This window comes from Chlorocebus sabaeus, chromosome 13 (genome assembly GCF_047675955.1).
Source record: "Chlorocebus sabaeus isolate Y175 chromosome 13, mChlSab1.0.hap1, whole genome shotgun sequence".
Lineage (NCBI taxonomy): Eukaryota > Metazoa > Chordata > Mammalia > Primates > Cercopithecidae > Chlorocebus > Chlorocebus sabaeus.
In genome coordinates, this window is record NC_132916.1 from 46,876,984 (window position 1) to 46,897,766 (window position 20,783).

At 37.0% G+C, this 20,783-nt stretch overlaps 1 protein-coding gene across 7 annotated transcripts in view; it reads left to right on the forward strand.

Moving 5' to 3' along the window:
* PKIB (cAMP-dependent protein kinase inhibitor beta) overlaps nucleotides 1-20,783 on the forward strand; it is a 114,634-nt gene that overhangs the window by 85,995 nt on the left and 7,856 nt on the right. For 2 of the 7 annotated variants that reach the window (XM_008007189.3, XM_038000960.2), the window contains 2 exons: nucleotides 3,643-3,703; nucleotides 20,469-20,645. In XM_008007189.3, coding sequence (XP_008005380.1) covers nucleotides 3,691-3,703; nucleotides 20,469-20,645 — 190 coding nt within the window. In that variant the 5' untranslated portion in view covers nucleotides 3,643-3,690. Of the gene's footprint in view, nucleotides 1-3,309; nucleotides 3,370-3,642; nucleotides 3,704-10,525; nucleotides 10,649-20,257; nucleotides 20,344-20,468; nucleotides 20,646-20,783 lie in introns of those variants that run through there. The other 5 variants (XM_008007191.3, XM_008007190.3, XM_073022438.1 and 2 more) reach the window with 4 other exon arrangements.

Sequence of the window (20,783 nt, forward strand, 5' to 3'; positions counted from 1 at the left end):
TAGTTCTTTGAAAACCCATTAGGCTTATCAATTAAACTAGCTGCGTGGGGCTGACTACCTGAGGCCTCTGGGGAGGCTGCATTTGAATGGAAAGCCTTCTTCAAGATTCCACTGTGTATTCTGAGACATAAGATGAGTGCCTTGGTAACAATCTAGTGTCTCGAACTCTAAATGAGATGAGGAATGTCCTGTTGAGGCCTTGTATTATGGCCTTAGGATATGTAGAGAAACCTGTTTTTTTGGTTTTTATATTTATATTTGGGTATCTGTGAAACAAGAGATTCACAGAGTTCTTTAAAGTGCAACTCTTAGGCAATGGTCTAAGAGTTGTAAAAATACATGTATGAGGCCAAATGACCAGGGCATCCATTGCCAAGATGAATGCCTGGAGTGTGCCCATTGTGCTGACCCTTGGGTTCTGTTCTTTATCAGGGACATCTTGGTTAAGGAATTAAAAGCAACAAGTCTCCACTGAGCTCTATCATGTATAATTGTAGCAACATCATTGGTAAAGTGTATGGCCTTCTATTGCTGTTCATTCAGTTGATCCCAGGGATCTCTCCAGGTAGCCAAGGACTGTAGGAAAGGGATGACTTCCCCTAGCACCATGGTTTTTGGCAAAGGACTGATGGTACAGGAGGCCACCACCTTCTACAGATAGAATATGCCAGAAGGCCCAAGCTTGACTCCATCCTGTTGTAAAGAGGTCTCATAGCCACGCCAAATTCATGGGGGTGCTGCTCCAATGTATTACAAGGCATTACAGAAGCTGGGTACAGAGGGTCACAGCTTCAAAGTCTGTGAGACCCTCTATTTCTGGTAAAGCCCAGTGTGGCCAGTAATTGCCACTGTAATGGTGTGTAGTGCAAGGCCAGGAAAGGCAGTTTCTGGCATCAAAAGCCCATGAGCAACTTATGACCATCACAGTGACCCAGAGACTCCAGGAGGCATGAGATGAGGTTGCAGAAGTCTCTCAGGGCACTAACTGGAGTGCCTGTTGATTTCATTTTGGAGAGCTTCTATAGTCTTTTGTTGAGGAGGTTCCCCTTTAAGATGGGCAGTCTGTAAGTAACAGCATTAGTGAGATTAAAGAAAATTTGCAAAAGAATATGTTGTCTCCTGAACCCAAAAGAGACTAAAAGATGTTAGACTTGTGTTAACCTTGTGGGTACTGAGAGGGTTAATACCTGTTTTTTTGACAGTATCAGGGATGGAGCAGCTTTTGGTTTACCAAATAACTTTCAAGAATTTAACAGAAGTCACAGGACTTTGCACTATGTGAGAGATAATGATCCACCCTTTTTGTGTGAGTTCCTTTGTGAGTATTTGTATGTTCTCAATGAATATGCCAAACAAATCTTCCTGGAAAAGGATATCATCAATGTAATATACCTGTGCTCTTGGAGAAAGGTGGATGTCATTAAGATCTTGCCTGCAAGGGCTGTGTGCAGTGACAAAACTGCTGAGGTAACCCTTGAGTAGCCTGGTAAAAATACATTGTGTCTTGTGGGAGGTAAAAGCAAACTGACTGCTAAGCTGTTGACATTGGCACCCAATGGATCATATTAGCCTAATTCGTAGTAGCAAAATATCTATCAGTTGCTGATTGGATGGAGTCAGAAGTTTCAATACTCAGTTTGTTGGGAATAAGGGCTGAATTGTATGGGACCGTGGCATTAAGGTTGTAGCAGTCTAGTGTGCTGCACTATTTATTTGTTCCAGGTTTAAGAACAGGCTAAATAGGCCAGATTGGGTTGTTAAATGGAGAAGTAGTGGGGATAATCACCCCTGTACTCTATAACTGTCATATAACAAATTTTAATCCTCAAAATCCCTATTTTAAATTACTTTGAGCCATGTTAATAATTATTTTAATTTGGGGTGGAGGCAGAGGAGTCATGAGCTCCCATTTTGTCAAGCCAATTTATAAGTGTCAAGATTTAATCTAATTTCCATTTATTTTTAATTGGGTCAGAGCATCCATGTCCATTATGGGATATTTTAGGGCAATGATTGCTATGACTGTGGTGGGAAATTTAGGCGAGACAGTAATTATGATGGTTAAGATGAGGCATATCTCTTTGTCCTCTATCCTATATTCCATAACTCCTCTAATATTATGGGGGATACCATGTTTAAATTTAGTATGATCCCTAGTCATAACTGTAATCTGAGCCCTAGTGCCAGTTAAAGCCATGAAGGTTTGCCAATTGCTGCATTTCAGCAGGTATTAAAGTTAATTAAGAATCTACACTGTAGAGGCACAAAAGCCAATCAGTGCCCCTTTATCTTGGCTATATAAATGCTTTTAATATATTTTGAATTTCCAATTGGGTCAAATTGTAGATCTTTGTTTTAGGGGTTTTTGTTGTTGTTGTTGTTGGTTTCCCCCCATATCCAGGATTTATTTTTCTTTACTTTTTAAAATTTCTTTTCTTTCTTTCTTTTCTTTTTTATTTTTTTTTAAGTGGTGGTGGTCACTGGACATATTTGGTGGTGGTGGGGTGGTGGTGAGGGATCCTCTTTACTATGATGATATTTATAAGCCTTTTCTCTCAGAGAGCTTCAAATTAGTATCATCAAGGTCAGGGGTTTCCCCCACAGCAATGGTTGATTTATATGGTTTAAAGAGCCTGGGCTTAAGTTGAGTTTGAATTAATGGTGCCATGGGGTACCACAGTGCCATAAAGGTAACATAGATATTTCTCTATAACCTCAAGGATTAGGATCTTTATTGCAACAGAGACATAGTAAGCAGACTGGCACAGGGAAAGAAAGCTAGGTTTTTAACCCAAACTCAATAGACCAAAATTATCTCCTGCTGCCACTGCCCTACCTTTTCTGTCTTGTGGAATTTTTCCCTCTTTCTTTCTTTCTTTGTTTCTTTCTCTGCACAAATTCCTTGAGCATATTTTGAGTTTGTATCTAGGTGAAATTGGAGCTTTCTGTACAGTCATCTGTGGTGCAGACTTTCTGGGTACTTATGGGAAAACATTAGGGAGCTTAGTGGCCTTTCTCAGAAGTGGTTGCCTCTTCCTCTGGGGAGTGCGAGTCAGTGTCTCTAGGGTTGAGGTCCATATCCAGTAAAGTCATTAGTCTATGGCTTGGATAGGGCCAGCAAGCCCATGATTGCAAGATTGGCCGTTTGGTGTGCTGGTAGGCAGCAGTGCTGAGCCCAGGCGTACTGGCTATGGGTTTTGCATTGGGAGATCATTTGAGTACCAAATGCTCCTTCCTCTCCCCACCCTTTTCTTTTTTCATTAGCACCTGTGCCACAGGCCACCATGAATCTGCACCTCAATGCCCTTCGGAGTCATGAGAGCGCAAGCAACAGCAGCTCAGGAAGCAGCAGCAGAGGAGACCAGAAAGGTCACTACCTTTGCATGAACAATAATGGCAACCAGGATACCATGCTTAGCTCTCCATGGGGTGGTCACCTTCCTTCCCACAAACGTCACACAGGGCTGCCTCTGTGCCCGTTCCATAGGTGCACCGTTACAAGCAATGTCCGTATTGCTGCTCCAAGCAGTCAGTGACAGTCACCAGGCTAGACATGGTGATCAGAGAGCTCTAGCCTGAGCTCTGGTAAGTAGGACTGAAGTACTGACTGGTTAAGGCAATGTTTTCTCATTGCATTTACAGGCTGAAGCTTCAGAGATCACCTGCCAAACACAGACTGAACCTGACAGCATGTCACACCAGGGTATAGTTAACAACCATTTTCTTCTTGGGGACAAGAGCATTGCAGAGTTAAAAGAGATGGCATAACAGTGGCACATAGGCCATAGCTCAAGCCCATCAGCAGTTAGCAGTTCTGTCTTGGGTAGCCTTGCCAAATAACTCAGAACCAAATAACCAAGGAACAGTTAATTGTAACTGACTAGGTGTCTTCTGAAATGGTTGGGCATGTCATATGGTTCATAACACCCGTGGATTTTGTTGCTTTCTGTTCACCCTATTGGTGAAGGAAAGATTCCTGCCTTGGAGATTCACAGATGCCTAGCCACCCAACACCCAACACTGGCCAGATGAGATCCTCAGCAGTTTACTGGTCACATATACTCACCACCCAAGGAGAAGAACATTGCCGGGCATGCAGGAGCACGTTGGGGTTGTAACCAGGAATAGTTTGAACAACCAGGTGCTGCGGGAGTAATAGTAACAAGAGTTACTATTAGTTACATTAGGTAACCAGAGTAAGGCTTGGATTTCTAAGAGTGACACGCTCAGTAAAAGGGTAATATGATAAAACCCTAACCTCCTAGGAAGACAGTAAGGAGACTTGCCAGTCTTGACTTTGACTTGGATGGAAATGGGGGAAAGACTCTCTTAATAACTTATGAACAAAAACGAAACCTCACATTAAATGTGCAAATTTGCAACTGTGTAGTCTATGTAATTTGAACAAAAGTCATGCTGAGAATATAAGGCTAATTTTTTTTTTTTTTTTTTTTTTTTTTTTTTTGAGATTGAGTCTCACTCTGTTGCCTAGGCTGGAGTGCAGTGGTGTGACCTCAGCTCACTGCAACCTCCACCTCCTGGGTTCAAGTGATTCTCCTGCCTCACGCTCCTTAGTGTCTGGCATACAGGCACACAACACCACACCAAGCTAATTCTTATATTTTTAGTAGAGACAAGTTTTCACCTCGTTGGTCTTGAACTCCTGACCTCAGGGGATCTGCCCACCTTGGCCTCCCAAAATGCTGGGATTACAGGCATGAGCGACTGCACCCGGCCTTAAGGAAAATGTTTTTAAAAATATGATCTCAGGGCCAGACTTGGTGGCTCACGCCTGTAATCCCAGCACTTTGGGAGGCCAAGGTGGGTGGATCACGAGGTCAGGAGATCGAGACCATCCTGTCTAACATGGTGAAACCCTGTCTCTACTAAAAATACAAAAAAAAAAAAAAAAAAAAAAAAAATTAGCTGGGCGTGGCGGCAGTTGCCTATAGTCCCAGCGACTTGGGAGGCTGAGACAGGAGAATGACGTGAACCCGGGAGGCGGAGCTTGCATTGAGCAGAGATCGCGCCACTGCACTCCAGCCTGGGAGACAGTGAGACTCCGTCTCAAAAAAAAAAAATACACACACACACACACACACACACACACACACACACATATATATATAAAATCTCAGAACCCCAAATCACAAAGCAACCAAAGAAATGTTTCCATGAGAAAGATTCAACAAAAACACAGTAAACAATGGGATCAGAGAATAAAGAGTTTAGATATTGGAATTTTTCATAGAAAATTTTTTTCACTATTTGAGAAGAATATATTTTGGTTTTAGTACTGTGGCATAATGTATAACTTTTTATAATAATAACTATATATGATATAGTATAGGTCTTAACTGTATCATTCATCATACAGTTATATGTTAAAATAGTTAATATTTATATGCCATAACATGGAGCGTGATGTTATGTACTTTCTTCTCCATTTTTCATTTGGAATACATTCTACAATGTGACCCAAAAATGTAAGAACTTGTGACTTGTAACTTTTGTTTAAAGCCGTAATCGTGCAATAATGTGCTACAGAAAGATTCAATTGACTTCTCTGATGAAACAAGCTTCATTGTATCAGCTCTACTGTTCGGTGAAATGGGCTTTAAGTAAAAGATAATATAACATTTTAATGCATTGTGTATAATGTACACATGCATATTGTCTATGTACTGAACACACATTGTATATGATATTGCTATTACTATTTGTGAAAAATTTTATAGCCTTAATATATTTGAAAGAATAATTGAGGATTTTTTTATTTTTTATTTCTTTTAAACTTACAGATTTTAATGGGAAAAGCTTATGTCATATGTTAAGCAAACACAGCAGGAAACAGTACAGTATTTTGGAAACTATTTAAAATCCCACAGAAAAAAGACTGGAAGCAAACAGCTGCTCTTGTGTGATAAGACTATTATTTTTATTTCAATTATTAAAATATTCCTTTATTATTTTTACTGTGAGGAAAAAATATGTAAGTATAAATGACTAATAAGATACTGTAATACAATGAACTAGACTTGAAAAATAAGTAATAAGATACTGTACTAGACTTGAAAAATAAGTAATAAGATACCATAATATAATGAACTAAACTTGAAAAAGAGCAAAGTAGATTGCCTAGAAATAAAAATATGATAATTGGAAATAAAAACTGTGTGGATTATGCGACTGATTAGGCACAGCTGAAGAGAGAATAGTGAACTATATATACTTATGATGCAATTCTCTGAAGAATCTAATACACTTTTGATGCAGTTGCCATTCTTATGTAGAACGTTTTGCTGTTTTTACGTATTATGTGTATATATACGTATATATATGTAAACGCTCTATGTAAGAATGGCAAAAATGCTCTCTCGCTATAAAAAACGCTATATATGTTGTGTGTGTGTGTGTGTGTGTGTGTGTGTGTGTGTATTTAGAGAGAGAGAGAGAGAGAGAGAAATTGGTTCATGCAATTATGAAGGCTGAGAAGTCCTAAGACTTTGGCAAGCTGGAGACTCAGAAGATCTAATGATATGATTCCAGTTTGTGTTCAAGTCTGATAACTGGGAGACCCACTGTTGTCAGTTCCAGTCGAAGTCTGAGTTTAAGGCAAAAGATTGAAGGCTGAAGACAGCTTGAAGACAGTCAGGCAGAGAAAGCAAATTCTCCTTCTCTCTATCTTTTTATTCCATTCAGGACTTCAATGCGTGGGATGTGACCCACCCATATTGAAAAGGACAATGTGTTTTATGCAGTCCAGTGATTCAGATGTTAATTTTATCTGGAAACTCCCTCACAGACACACCCCGAGAAATGGTTAACCAAGTATCTGAAGACTTTGTAGCCCAGTCAAGTTGTCATATAAAATTAGCCATCACAATTAGCAAACTTCTTAACAGCAAAAATAGAATAATGTGGAATAATATTGTTAGATGCTTTCATCCTAAAATAGTATATTTGTAAGAATGAGGATAAAAATAGATCTTTTCAGGCATCAAAAAACCATAGTTCCCAAAAGAATTTCAAAGGCTAAATTCCAGGAGAAAAGGTGAATTATCTCAGAGGAATTGGAACATGAAAAAAATAACGTTGTGGAAATATAATGGTATTATGGATATACATAGAATACCAATTCTTAAATACTTAGATATATGCTAAGGTATTTAGATATGCAGTGTCATGTTATTGGCAGCTTGCTTTCAGTTGCTGAAATAAAAACTGTGTGTGTGTGTGTATGTATGTATGTTTAGAGAGATTAAATATAGCAAAGTGTTGATCGTTGAATCAGGTAGGGAGGCTCGTGGTTCAAATCCCAATACTTTTGGAGGCCGAGGAGGGAAGATCGCTTGAGGCCAGAAGTTTAAGACCAACCTTCAACTCTACAAAGAGTTTAAAAATTAGGCAAGTGTGGTGCTGCCCACCTGTAGTTTTAACTATTCGACAGGCAGACAGGACACTGCTTTTAGCTCAGACGATTGAGGCTGCAGTGAGTTGTGATCATGTCACTGTACTCCAGTCTGGGAAACAGAGGGAGACTCTGTCTAAAAATAAAATCTACCAGAAAAACACTATAGCTGAAAGCCATCTATTTAATAATCCTTAGAATTTTTGTCACAAATTATTGTAAACAAGATCTGTTGTTTCCATGATCAAAAATTTCTCCACCAATGTCTAATTTTGTGGTGCTTTTGTGAGTCCTCCAAGATCATCATGGTTCAATGACCACATTAATACTCAAAGCCATTTTCAGAAATCAATGGACAATGAGTGTATTTGTCTATTTCTAGAGTGTCTATTTTATTTTTTATTCTATTTGTCTACCTTTGAGGAATACCACACAGAGTTAATAAGTAAGACTTTGTGAGCCATCAAGTCTGATAGTGTAAGTTCTTTACCTTTCCCTTTCTTTTTGAAATAAGAAGCTTTTCTCCGTCTGTTGCATTTTCATATAAATTTTTGGAATCAGCTTATTACTCCTATTATGGTAGATTTGATTGAAAAACTTCACCTTTTAATATGCTTTAATGGTTCTCCTTGACATCAGTCCATCAGTCTCTATCTTCAGAAAGTGCAGCCTTTTTTTTTTTTTTTTTTTTGAGACAGAGTCTCGCTCTGTGGCCACACTGGAGTGCAGTGGTGCAATTTCGACTTACTGCAACCTCCAACTCCCTGGTTCAAGCGATTCTCCTGCCTCAGCCTCCCAAGTAGCTGGGATTACAGGCACGTGCCACCACGTCCAACTAATTTTTTGTATTTTTAGTAGAGATGGGGTTTCAACCATGTTGGCCAGGATGGTCTCGATCTCCTGACCTCATTATCCGCCTGCCTTGGCCTCCCAAAGTGCTGGGATTACAAGCATGAGCCACCGCACCTGGCCAGAAAATGCATCTCATACATACCTTTACTACGTGATTTAGAAGTTTTCATGATTCCCTGGTGCTTACAGGATATGTTCACATATTGTTCATGGTATTCATTTTCCTTGCAACTGTGTTATGACTATGCTCCAACTCATTTTTCCAACTCCATGTGGGCATAACACTCCATGACAGCGAAATGTTTCCTTTTCTCTTATTTGGGACTTGCTTTTTACACTCCCCTCTTTTAGCTTACAGATAACTTCTCTGGCTTAGTAAGCCTTTCATTCCCTTTCTACCTGTGTGGATTCCTCCCAATTTTAAGGCTCTGTATCTGTTCTACAGCCTTTGTGAAGTATTCCTTAATCACCCCAAAATTCAATAACCATTTATCTTTTACATTTCTATAGTATTTTTATTTATAACACTTATTTGAATATATCATATATTTACTTCTATTTTTGCTTTTCCTTTAATATGCACATATTCCATCTGTACAATGAGTTCACAACCCTTTCAGGGTGGGGACCACATATTAAGCATCGTCGTGTGTCCCCACTGTTTCTATCACAATGTTTAGTTTTATTTGCCACTGTTTTCTCAGAGTCTTGCACTGAGCGGAGGATATAGTAGATGCTTAACAATAATTGATTGAATGAAGACTGAGACTGTGCTCAATAAATGTTTGCTGAGGTGTAATTGAAGGAAAAAACAATGAGTTGTCAGATGAAATAGGTTCCAATCTTGTCTCTGTTACTTGCTAACTAGGTTTAGTCAAACTATTTTATTTCTATCATCCTCAGTTTCCTCACCCTTTAAATGAAGATAGTAGTGACTAACCCCTGGTATAGAATCACATGAACAAATTCTCATTAAAGTGCTTTAAAACAACGCATGCTTAACACATGTATATGCCTTTTTCATATTATAAAAATCGTCATTATAGAAAATTTGGAAAAAAGTAAAATTCAAAGAAGAAAATAGAAATCATTTATAATACCATACACAAAGGGAATAACTATTATGATTTCAGTATATTTCCCTTAAAATGTTTTTCTGTGCATGTATTTTAAAATTGATATATGCATAGTGGTTTTAAAGTTTTGAAAATGTATGTTTTTAAATATTTTAGATATTTTCATGGCTTCATTTTTCTGTTTAACTTATATAGTACTAAAGGACTATTGTAACATAATTTTGTACAAAAAGTTTTTATAAAAGTTAAATGTGTCAATTTAAATAGTGTTACTTCTATTAACTTAATTGCAGGTTAATATAAACATGCATAATTTGATGAAAAAATATTTCCATGAGATTTGGGATTTGTTTTCCTCTATGACCCAGAAAAATTCTCAAAACTACTCAATTTTTGTTACTGTAATTTTTATTGAATTTTTTGCTTGCTGCAACATTATAATGATTTCTTCTGTAAAGTACTGAAGAGAACTTAGAAAACAAATCAGAGATTGAAAAGGCTTAATCATTTTTCTTTTTAGTCAGAAAAAAATGAATATTATATTCATTTAAATAGGGACTAAGAGAAATCCTAAGAATTTTTCTTTAAATTGATGAAATAGAAGAAAAAGACACTACTGAAACTGTGGGTGCATTTAAAAAATGCACACTTTGGGTGCATTTAAAAAAGCATTATACCTATCTATTTTATATGAATTTTATCCAATTAAAGAAAAGTTTATAAATAATTTCAGTACTCAGACATGTTCCTTGCTTTTTGGCTATGCATATTTTACACTGTTGGTATATACTCTGTAATGTTAACATTCAAGAAAATTTTATTTTTTCAAAACCATCATTAGAAATTTTGAATTATGTTGATTTGAGAAATACTGCATTTTTAATGTATAATAAAATGACATCAAATAAATATCATCTAGCTTCAAGCTAAATAGTGTGTAAAATATGTTGTGATATTCTTGTGTATGTGCCGCTGAAAAAATTCTGGGAGAATATGCACCAGAATTACAACAGCACTGTTACTGGATAGCAGGATGGCAATCTCTTTTTCCTTCTTTATGTCTTTCGGAATTGTCCTTTTCCCAACAACAAGCATATATTAACGTCATATGCAAAAAGAAAAAATTTCATGTTAAAAAGAAAAGTGGAAAGACAATTACTTTATTCATTGAGTGCCTGCTGAATAAGCATCAGGTATGGCTTTTGGTCCTATGAATACATCAATGAAACAACCTACACAAACAAAAGCTCTGCTTTGTGGAACTTACCTTCTAGTGAAGGGAGACATACAATAAGCAACAACTGCAATCGTAAGTAAATGAGAATACATTTTTAAAGCTAGTAAGTGCTAAGAGAAAGTAAGAGGAATCAGAAGCTGGAGGGAGGAGATGCAATTTTAAACAAGGTGGTTAAAGCAAGGCCCACTGAGAAAGCAAGATTCTCTCAATATTATCTTTTGTGACGCCTTTTCCTCTGCCATATTATCTCATTTTCATATTACTCAGATTAGGAAAGGTTTTTAGGCATCATGAAGAAATTAGGAATTTCAATCCCATTTTAACCGCTAGAGAGAATATTTAAACATGGTTTGTTTTTGAAAGTACGTGAGAATTTCACCTTTAGGGAGAAATCTTCCTACGGACAGTGTAGGGGAGATACGATTTTCTGTGACTGGTGACTTGTATGGTTCCAATGTTGCAGAAACGTAGACAAATTTGAGGGTGTGTTGGGAAGCAGATTGTAAATGATTTTTTGAATGCCTTTTTAAACAATATCAACTTTCTGGAAATGTCCCAAATGTCTCAGAGTTAATCTCTCTCTCTCTCTCTTTTTTTTTTTTTTTTTTTTGACATGAAATCTTGCTCTTTTGCCCAGGCTGGAGTGTAGTGGCATTATCTTGGGTCACTACAACCTCCTCCTCCCGGGTTCAAGTGATTCTCCTGCCTCAGCCTCCTGAGTAACTGGGATTACAGGCATACGTCACCATACCTGGCTAATTTTTGTATTTTTAGTAGATACTGGGTTTCATGTTGGCCAGGCTGGTCTCAAACTCCTGATCTCAGGTGATCCACCTGCCACAGCCTCCCAAAACCCTGAGATTACAGGCATGAGCCATCACACCCAGCTGCGTTAATCTCTTTCTGTCTACAGTCCAACATCAGAGGCTGTCTCTAGAGCCATGTCAACACTGTTGCGTAAAAGAATAATTGATATTCATAATGATACTCTTTCATATTGCCTATAAATTTATATGACTGATATCTAAATAGATTCCATTTGTGTAGTTGTTAACCAAGCACATTTATAGCATTACTTCATTTGCATTCAGGGTAGTAAAATAGATAATATAAATCCTAGTTTTTAAAAATGTAGAATGCTAATCAACAAAGAAGTTAGATGTCTTTCTAGAAGTTGAAAGTCCAGGATTCAACTTCAGGAGTGTCCAGGATTCAACTTCAGAAGACCAAACTTCCCATTGCTCCATATAGACCGTGTAACAAACAAGAGGACTAAATCAGGGCAGTCACTTTGAGAGTGTGTTAATGCAGTTCAGTATTGCTTAAAGCTCTGCTTTGAAGTCGTCTTTTAAAATAGTTTTCTTTTGAATATGTGCAAATCTAAATTATCTAAAGAGGTTTTGAAAAGCAGCTGAAGTCATTCTTAGTACAAAGAGATGGGTGATCAAGTGGGAGATTTTTTTTTTAAATTAATAACAGTTCACTGTAAAATATGTTATATTTTAAATAGAACATGCTACCACTATTTGATGTATGAGTATAAAATGAGTTGCAATGACGGAGTCACGAAAACAGATTCAGAAGTGGAATAAATATGTGGCTACTTGAAGTAATTGCTTTGATAGATGATATACATTTCCATCGATAAATTTTGGTGTGTTAGTAAAAATAGTTCTATTATTTGGTATCACACTGCATTTTCCCTTTGAAAGGCAAATAAGTATATATTAATTATAAATGCTTCCTGAAATGAAAGCTTAAAATTTAAAGTGTCCATGAGTATAACCATCAGATGTCCTAGGTGAGAGTGGTGCTGCATGAGTTTTTGCAGCAACTACTGCTCTGCCTCTACCAATCCATGTTTACTACTCACATCTAAAAGCCATTGTATTTGTCATTACTCTACAGCCTGACTCCTATCTATTTTGATGTTAACAAAACAAAATCTATTTTAATACTGAATAACCGAACTTTCAGTCTTATTTTATTCTTTATTTATTTTTGGTCTTTATTATGAATATTAATAATGAAAAGGACTTTCATTTTCAGCTCATAATCAATAGATATCAGCTATTAATTCAACATTGATTTATTGAGTGTATTAAGCAGCTATGTTCCAGTCCCTCTACTAGATAGAGGGATACAAAGCCATTTCTACTGTGACCACTGGTAAGAATTAACTTCCCCTCTGTTCTTCCTACTGATGTCATAAACCGTCATCTGACATTTTAAAATCATATATCTCATTGAAAAGGGAACTGACTTTTTAGGCCTTGCATGTAAACCCCCGACACAGACTGGCTGCATTCCCTCTTTATAGGGAAGAGTACAAGCAGACTACAAGAACTTCAAAATTACATTGTACACAAGAACTTCAAAATCACATTATTTTCCTACTATGGCAAATTCAGTGCTGGGAATTTTGTGTACTTGGAGCATATTTGTGCCCCCTTTGAAATCTAAGAATGCTTTGTGTACAAGAGTAGTCGGAAAAGCAACTAAATGAGAAATGGGTGGTCTGAGGGCAGCCTTTCTCTGGAATTTGCTTACTTACTTTCTGGGGTTCCATTAAACGCTATGTTCCCTGTGAAGCCTGGCTTCATTTTCTATTCTGGAATGAAGCACTGCCTGCCCTGCTCATGTGGTAAAGGTACCTTGCACGCAGTCTTCACAGACTGCCAGTTAAGGCATGGGAAGACCTTATTGTGCCAGATTCCACAGTGTCTAGCGTGGGGCTTTGCAGAGTTGGTAAATGCTTTTTGAATTGAACCCTAACGTCTTTAAGCAGACTCGAGTACCTTTATAAGATAAGAACCAACAATATTTGAGTCACTGGTTAGAAAGAATAATGTGAAACAAATGAAAGTGAAGGAGTATAGGTAGGGTTTGAGGTAAGCTGGGAAAAAAAGAATGAGAAGGGTTTCTTCAAATCCATGCTAAATCCTCTCAATTCTGAACACTCTGAAGCTAGAAATAAAAGCCAAACTATTTAAAATGTAGGCAGGAGGGATGCTTTGCTATGGTTATAACCACTTAGACTTATACTCCTCTAAAGGAAAAGTGAAAATATCACTCTTTATTCTGGATACCATCCACTATACATAGCACACACACAGACACACACACACACACACACACCACACAGGGACACACACACCCTACTCAAGCTAACGTATTAAAAAGGAAACTTGTTTAATTTTTAAAAAGACTTTTTGGTATACAGTGAATTTTCATTTTTATTTTTGTCCCTGTAGATAGCTGGGTTTATTTTTGTTTTTTGTTATGGAAAGCAGCAGGAGGAATCATAGTAATGGAAGAAAGAGTACCATCTAAACTTAGGAAAGACTTTGACACAAATTAGCTATGTTACGTTGATGCATCACTGAAGTGTCTGGATCTACAAGTTTGGACTATATCGTCTTTTCAAATGTAATATCCTGCAATCATGGGAGAAATTTATTAGTCCTTTTGGGAAGCTGCAAGTGATTGGGAGAAGCCCAACTTAACTCTCTGAAAACCTTTATGAAGGGTACATGTTGAATAAGTCTTTTTAGCATGAAACTAAAAATAATTAGATGACCAGTTAAATCTGACTCCCCCAAACACAGACACATACTCAAGGGGGCTACATAGTTTATTACAGTTAATCTTTTATATCATTAACAACATTTGTGTATGTTAGTGTTGTAAGTGGCCCTATGTTAATATAAGAAGTAACATTGTGCTGGAAAGGTATTCAGCTTTGTGCATTAGTTTATGTGGAATATTATGAAAAAATTAATTTGACTTTGCATTATGAATTTTATGTGTTTAAGCTGTCAAAAATTCTCTGTGGTAAAAATAACTTCCATGTGTCTACCAATGTATATTGAATGATCTGTCTGCAATTAACAAGCAAGAACATAAGCATTAAAAAATGTGCGTGTCAACAAACAAAAGTAGAGTTCCCTTTGACTTACACTAGAGGCACAGAAATACCATCTTTGGAAAAATTGCAAAAACAAGAAGGTTTCTAAGTTTCAAAAAATTATACAGGTCTACATTTCATGTAAGTTCTGTTTAGCTTAAAATGATCTTGATACTTAAGTGAATAGGAGATATGGAAAGCATTTACATATTAGGAGTGGGTAATTTTACTTTATTTCCAAATAATAGGATTTGAGGTCAGGAAAGGTAACTGGAAAGATCAAACTATGTCTCATGTCACCGAACTATGGGTTCCTCTCTGTAACTTGTGGGCCAAGAACAAGCCTTTGCACTTGATAATTTAGTAGGAGCTCAAGAGATGACTGGATGAATAAATAATGATCTGTTTTTGTTGGCACATAAAGAAGTAATTCTAGTTCTTTCACCTTGTTTGCAAGAGGTTCATATGTTTCAAAACAGAAAATTATATGAAATTAATGATTTGTAGGCAGAGAACTGCAAACATCTAGCATAAGGTATTAGGATACTGAGAGCTGGAAAGAGGCAGATAAGGCATTTGGTTATCAGGGGAGACCAGTGTCCAGTCTGTCCATTTGTCAGTCTCTCCTTCTCTCTCAGTCTTTGGCCAGGAAAAACACTGACATTTTTTCCAAAATGCATGTTTTTACTTCTTTGTTATTCTGTGTTTTTTCAGAAAGTCTGACTCACATCTCCAGGGAACTAATTTAGTGGGCAAGAAGTGTATTTGAAGTCTTAGGTATAAAATGAACAATGGTTTCACTGTGGAAGATAGGATGAGTGATATGTATCCGGAGATGAGAAAAGAAGGTATCTACCATTTTGCAATCCTGGCCTTCAAGTAAGGAAGCTTGAGAAAATAATGTGTGTGAATTAAGAAAATGGACGTGTTGTGGGGAGGAAAGAATTTGCAAAAACTTCTATTTGTTTATAATTATGCTTCTAACATACTAACATCCTCTTTTTCTTAGCAGGCTCTTTGGGGCCCACTGGGCTCTGACTGGTGATTTTTTAATATGACTTTAATGCTCCATTTATCTTGGACATCTTGTCCTCTTGAGTTGTGCTGGTGTTGCATTTTCAGTATTTTAGAGACTGTAAAGATGCTGGCGTGTGTGTGTGTGTGTATATATATGACTGTGTAGTAGTCTTTTGTCAAACAGTCTGAAAATTGTGTATTTTCAATAGAGATAGAAGTGTGTCTCAGGCAATGTAGATCGCATTACCTTGCTGTGGGATTGCAAGGACTTTTGTGAAATCTCCAAATGTCTAAATGGTTCCAGCTTCTGTAAGCAGCCACAGTTGACAAAGCAGCACTCATCTAGAGTCCTTTGTTAATTCTATAGAAGAGAAAGAGGAAGAGTTACTAGTGAGTCAGCTGCCTTGGTTAGCAAACATAACGTAATTATGCCCAGAAAATTAAAAGAACCTCAAGTTAATCTGTCATTTTTCTCTGTAGTATTTCCTCATCTTTGTGTGGGCTATATATTTTAAATGTCACAAGGCATTTGAAGAGAGCAATCATCTCTTTTCTATTTGTGTATCGCCCCTTTTAAAAAATCAAGCGTATGCAATCAGTGTTGTATAGAAAACCAACAACAGACAAATGAGAGATGGCTGTTGGGGGAAGAAGAAGCTTTCTCTTAAGGATATGCTATTATTTGGTTAAATTTTCAAAATGTTACTTTTAGAGCCTTTCTGTGCTGAATTTCTATTTATTCATAATTTTTCTAGGTGGATGTTTCAATTCTTTTAAATTACAAAGGTATCATTAGTACAAGTCAAAATATGTAAAGAGGTAGAGAAAAAAAGTTTAATATTTTCCTTGTTCTACCTTCCATTCCCAACTAGAATTTTTATTATTTGTATAAAGATGAGATTCCATTGTATTCATAATATTCTCTCCTTTTCCCCCACACTATAAATATTAATTTTTAAACTTGCTTTATTTCAGTGTGTTATTGGATCTAACACATTCTTTAAAATTGTAGTATAACATTTCATAACATAATTACATAGTTTATTCATATTTCTTTTCTTGATGAGCTTTCAGATTATCTCCAGTGGTACAATAAATCTCTTTGCTTTGGAGTTTAAAGAGCCCAACTAAGAGTCATCTTGTGGATTCAAATGTTCCTGCCACCAATTTCTAGGCCATTGGCACATTTGGTCAGGAAAACAGCTTTTCTCTGTAGAATGTGCCATCTTCCCACATTGCTGGGCGGAGTTAACTCTTTGGTCTGCCTGTGGTGGAGCATGACATCTTGGTCAGTCAGTATCAATGGCAGACTTTGAAAGGAAGATGGTGCCAAATGTGAGTTTGCTATGGCCAAGTACAGCCCCGAAGTAAAGCGGTTTTGTTACTTAGCCTCCCTATTTGGCCAGTTCTGTTTTCAATCTTAAAATAGTAGTTAATGAATACAACTTTAGCAAACTTTTAGATAGTTTTGTGATTATTTTATTTTCCAGCATCAATCTACAAAACAGAACTAATTAGAAAGCCTATGTCTGAAATAACAATACAAAGGCAAAAGCAAAAACTTCCAAAATAGCAGCCAGCTAGCAGCAAAATGATCTTGAAATAAACGTGAAACCCAGAATTTCCTTTTCATGCTGATCACCCACTACAAGGGCCACTTTTTAGAAGATTCTTTTTTAGCAACAGACATTGGGGTTCACTTGAGGGTGGAGGGTGGGAGGAGGGAGAGCTGCAGAAAAGATAACTATTGGGTATTTTGCTTAATACCTGGGTGATGAAATAATCTGTACAACAAATCCCCATGACGCAAGTTTACCTATGTAACAAACTTTCATATGTACCCTTGAACCTAAAATAAAAGTTAAGTAAATTATTATTATTGTTTTTTGAGACAAAGTCTTGCTCCATCACCCAGACTGGAGTGCAGTGGCGCAATCTTGGCTCACTTCAACCTCCACCTATCGGGTTTAAAAGATTCTCCTGCCTTAGCCACCTGAGTAGCTGGGATCACAGGTGTGAGCCACCATGCCCGACTATTATTTTTATTTTTTATTTTTTAGTAGAGACAGGGTTTCACCATGTTGGCCAGGCTGGTCTCAAAGTTCTGGCCTCATGATCTGCTCACCTTGGCCTTCCAAAGTGCTGGGATTACAGGCATAAGCCACCATGCCGAGCCAAAAAAATTATTTAAAAAAAAGAATTTCTTTTTCAATATACAAATTTCAACTCAATATTCATTTAAAATGTCCCATCTTGCTGAAGAAGTTTACCCATTTTATTTTATATAAAATATATAAATTTATTTAAATATTTAAGATCACATATCTTAACATTTTAAAAACTATTATCATATTTAATTTTAAGGTTTTAGACTAGCAGGCAAGTAAGAATTCAGTTATTCATGGAGTTGTTCCTTTAAGACCAGCAGAGTTAACTTCTTTGCGGTTACACAGGAAGAGATACTTGCAGTCATAGTGGTTTTTGATGTGATGTGAATTGGTGGAGGACAGAGTGGAGGCCAGCAAATGGGGTCTACTTCCAAACTAGCCACTTCTCACAAGCTGTTGAGAAGAGATCTGACCAAAATTAATGTATCATAGGAGAGCTCACAAGATAACCAAACATTCAAACTAGAGAGGAACACTGTGAAAAGACGGGGAACCAATTATATGCATCAGTTGTGTGTGTGTGTGTGTGTGTGTGTGTATATATATATTCAGAGAGAGAGAGATTATTCCATCGTCCAGGTATTTTTATATATATATATGTGTGTGTGTGTGTGTGTGTGTATATATGTGCATGTGTGTATATATATATATATACACATACATACTTTAACAAACTTTTAGGTGTATATATGTATACACACAGACACATTTTCCCCCCTATTTTCTCTATATAAAAATAATAAAGGCAGAATATAAAGTAGCTTTATATGGCTACCTATGTGCATTATGGGGATTCAGAGACAATTTTGTGATAATCCATATTGCGTTGCTTTCAGAGTGAACTGCAACTGGGTTTGCATGCCTGAGTGCTGGCTTAGCAGCTGTGCAACTTTAAATGAGTTGCTTAACCTCTCTGATCCCCAGTTTCCACATCCACAAAACAAGGGTCATACTTCAGTACCTCATGGGATTATTGGGAGGTTTAAATAATATAATATAAAAATATTCTTGTAGTATTGAATAAAAATGCTGGTTTTCCTCTTAGAAAATGCTAGAGGTCTTCCCAAGAGGAAAATACTTCTTGTCAGGATTAAAGAGGATACACAAGAAGGTGGTACAATAAAGAACGCTTAGTGAGATATGAACAATGATGCCAACAATCAAACATATGCCTTATAGTTACAAAGAGTTTATTTATTCTTTATGTCATTAGTGCTTCACAAGCATCCTGTGAATCCATAGGCTAATTGCTATGCCCGTTATATAAAGGAGGAACTGTGACTCAGAGAAATTAAATGGATTGAACAATATCACCTTACAAGTCTATAATGGAGCATATTCTTTTTGACCAATAGTCTATTGCTTTTTACAGTACACTAAGTTATCTATACGTTATCCACAGTCGCCAAATACCAAGCAGTTAAAACTCTGATGGATTCCAAAATTGTATCTCAAAACATAGCTCTGTTCTCAAATTTCCCATGATTCCTGGAAAGACAATAATATCCATAGAAATAATAGAATGACTCTTTTTTGGGCAATTCCGAACTATTCCTGGACTCCTAAGGACCATGCTAAGCTCAATTTGCATTTCTTGGATTCTATGAACCAAAGATGTTGTGTTTCTATTGTTAAATGCACCATGTTTTGTGACTGTATCATTTAGTTTTTAGCATTTCCTGAATTGAAGTTACTCCCTCCAACTACCATGAAAAGTTGGATTTGTTCTGTGTAGCCCAAGGTTTACATATTTCTGCCCTTTTTAGGTGTCACAAATAAGCATCTCCATCCCTCAGTGCATTCTATATTAGGGTATCATAGTGCATTCTATGTTAGGGTATCTATCTTTGCATGCATATATTTTCTCTCCCTTTTGAGAGTGCAAGTTTCCTAAAGATGGAAAGTATACCATACGTCTGTACTCTCAGGCCTAGCTGAGAGGCTAGCATTAAATAGCTTTTCAATAAAATGCTTACTGCGGCTGCTGCTTTAAAGATGCTCTTCAGAGTTGACTTCTCAGGAGAGATTCATTAGAAAACATCATAAAAAGAAGGTCAATTTTAGAGTAAGCAATAACTGTTACCTTCCTCCCTCTATAGTGAATGATCTCTTGAGAATTCTTTCTTAGAGAGAGACAATTGTTAGGGAGACAAATGGTGCTTAGGAAAGAATTAATAATTACCATGTCGACCTGATGATAAAAAAAACCTAAAATAGGTCCTGCTTTTCCAAACATTAACATGAATTTATCGAAAATTAGGTTTCAGACCAGAACAGATCAAAATATCCAGTGCTCTCTAGGGAAAAAGCTTTTGAGATAAAGTAGAATTTCTTATTTCTAAGAAGTAGGAAAAGAGTGTTTTGTTTGGTCCCTACAAATTATAATTATTTGGTTTCAGCCTTAACAACCACCACAAGCAAATACTGGCAGGCCGAGTCTCTACAGGAGTGGTCAAAAAAGTCAGTTTTCATTTCCTTCCAAGCCCTAGTTTGGCTGATCCATCCATAGAAAAGCAGAACAAAAGGCAAGGGATTACTGCACCCTTAAGCATCCAAGTGGCTCATTCGGCTCAGGGGTTATTTTTAGCAATCTGGCTCACACTAAGGACTTCCTGCTCTATTCAGCAAATGTGCAAATGGACGCTGCAGGACCGTAACAGTAGACATTGATGAAGGTTGTGATCAATGATTAGACTCTCAAGCCTGTTGTGTTTTTGATCTAGCCATGCCTTTCAACCACTGTGGTGAACATTTAGCTCTGAATAGGCTCATCTTCTTCATATGCACATTCTATTTGTAGATGTTGCTATGAGGACAGATTCATCAAAAATGACTGATGTGGAGTCTGGGGTCGCCAATTTTGCATCTTCAGCAAGGGCAGGCCGCCGGAATGCATTACCAGACATCCAGAGTTCAGCTGCCACAGATGGAACTTCAGATTTACCCCTCAAACTGGAGGCTCTCTCCGTGAAGGAAGGTAATACTCAAAATCCTCTTACAATTAACAGCACTTGTCCCTTCTTAACCAGTCCTTTTCTCTGGACAGTCTTTCTTTTATCTAGTTAAAAGTGCTCAGTTTCCTTATTTGTTTACTTAAACCTCTCAGCTTTTGTTC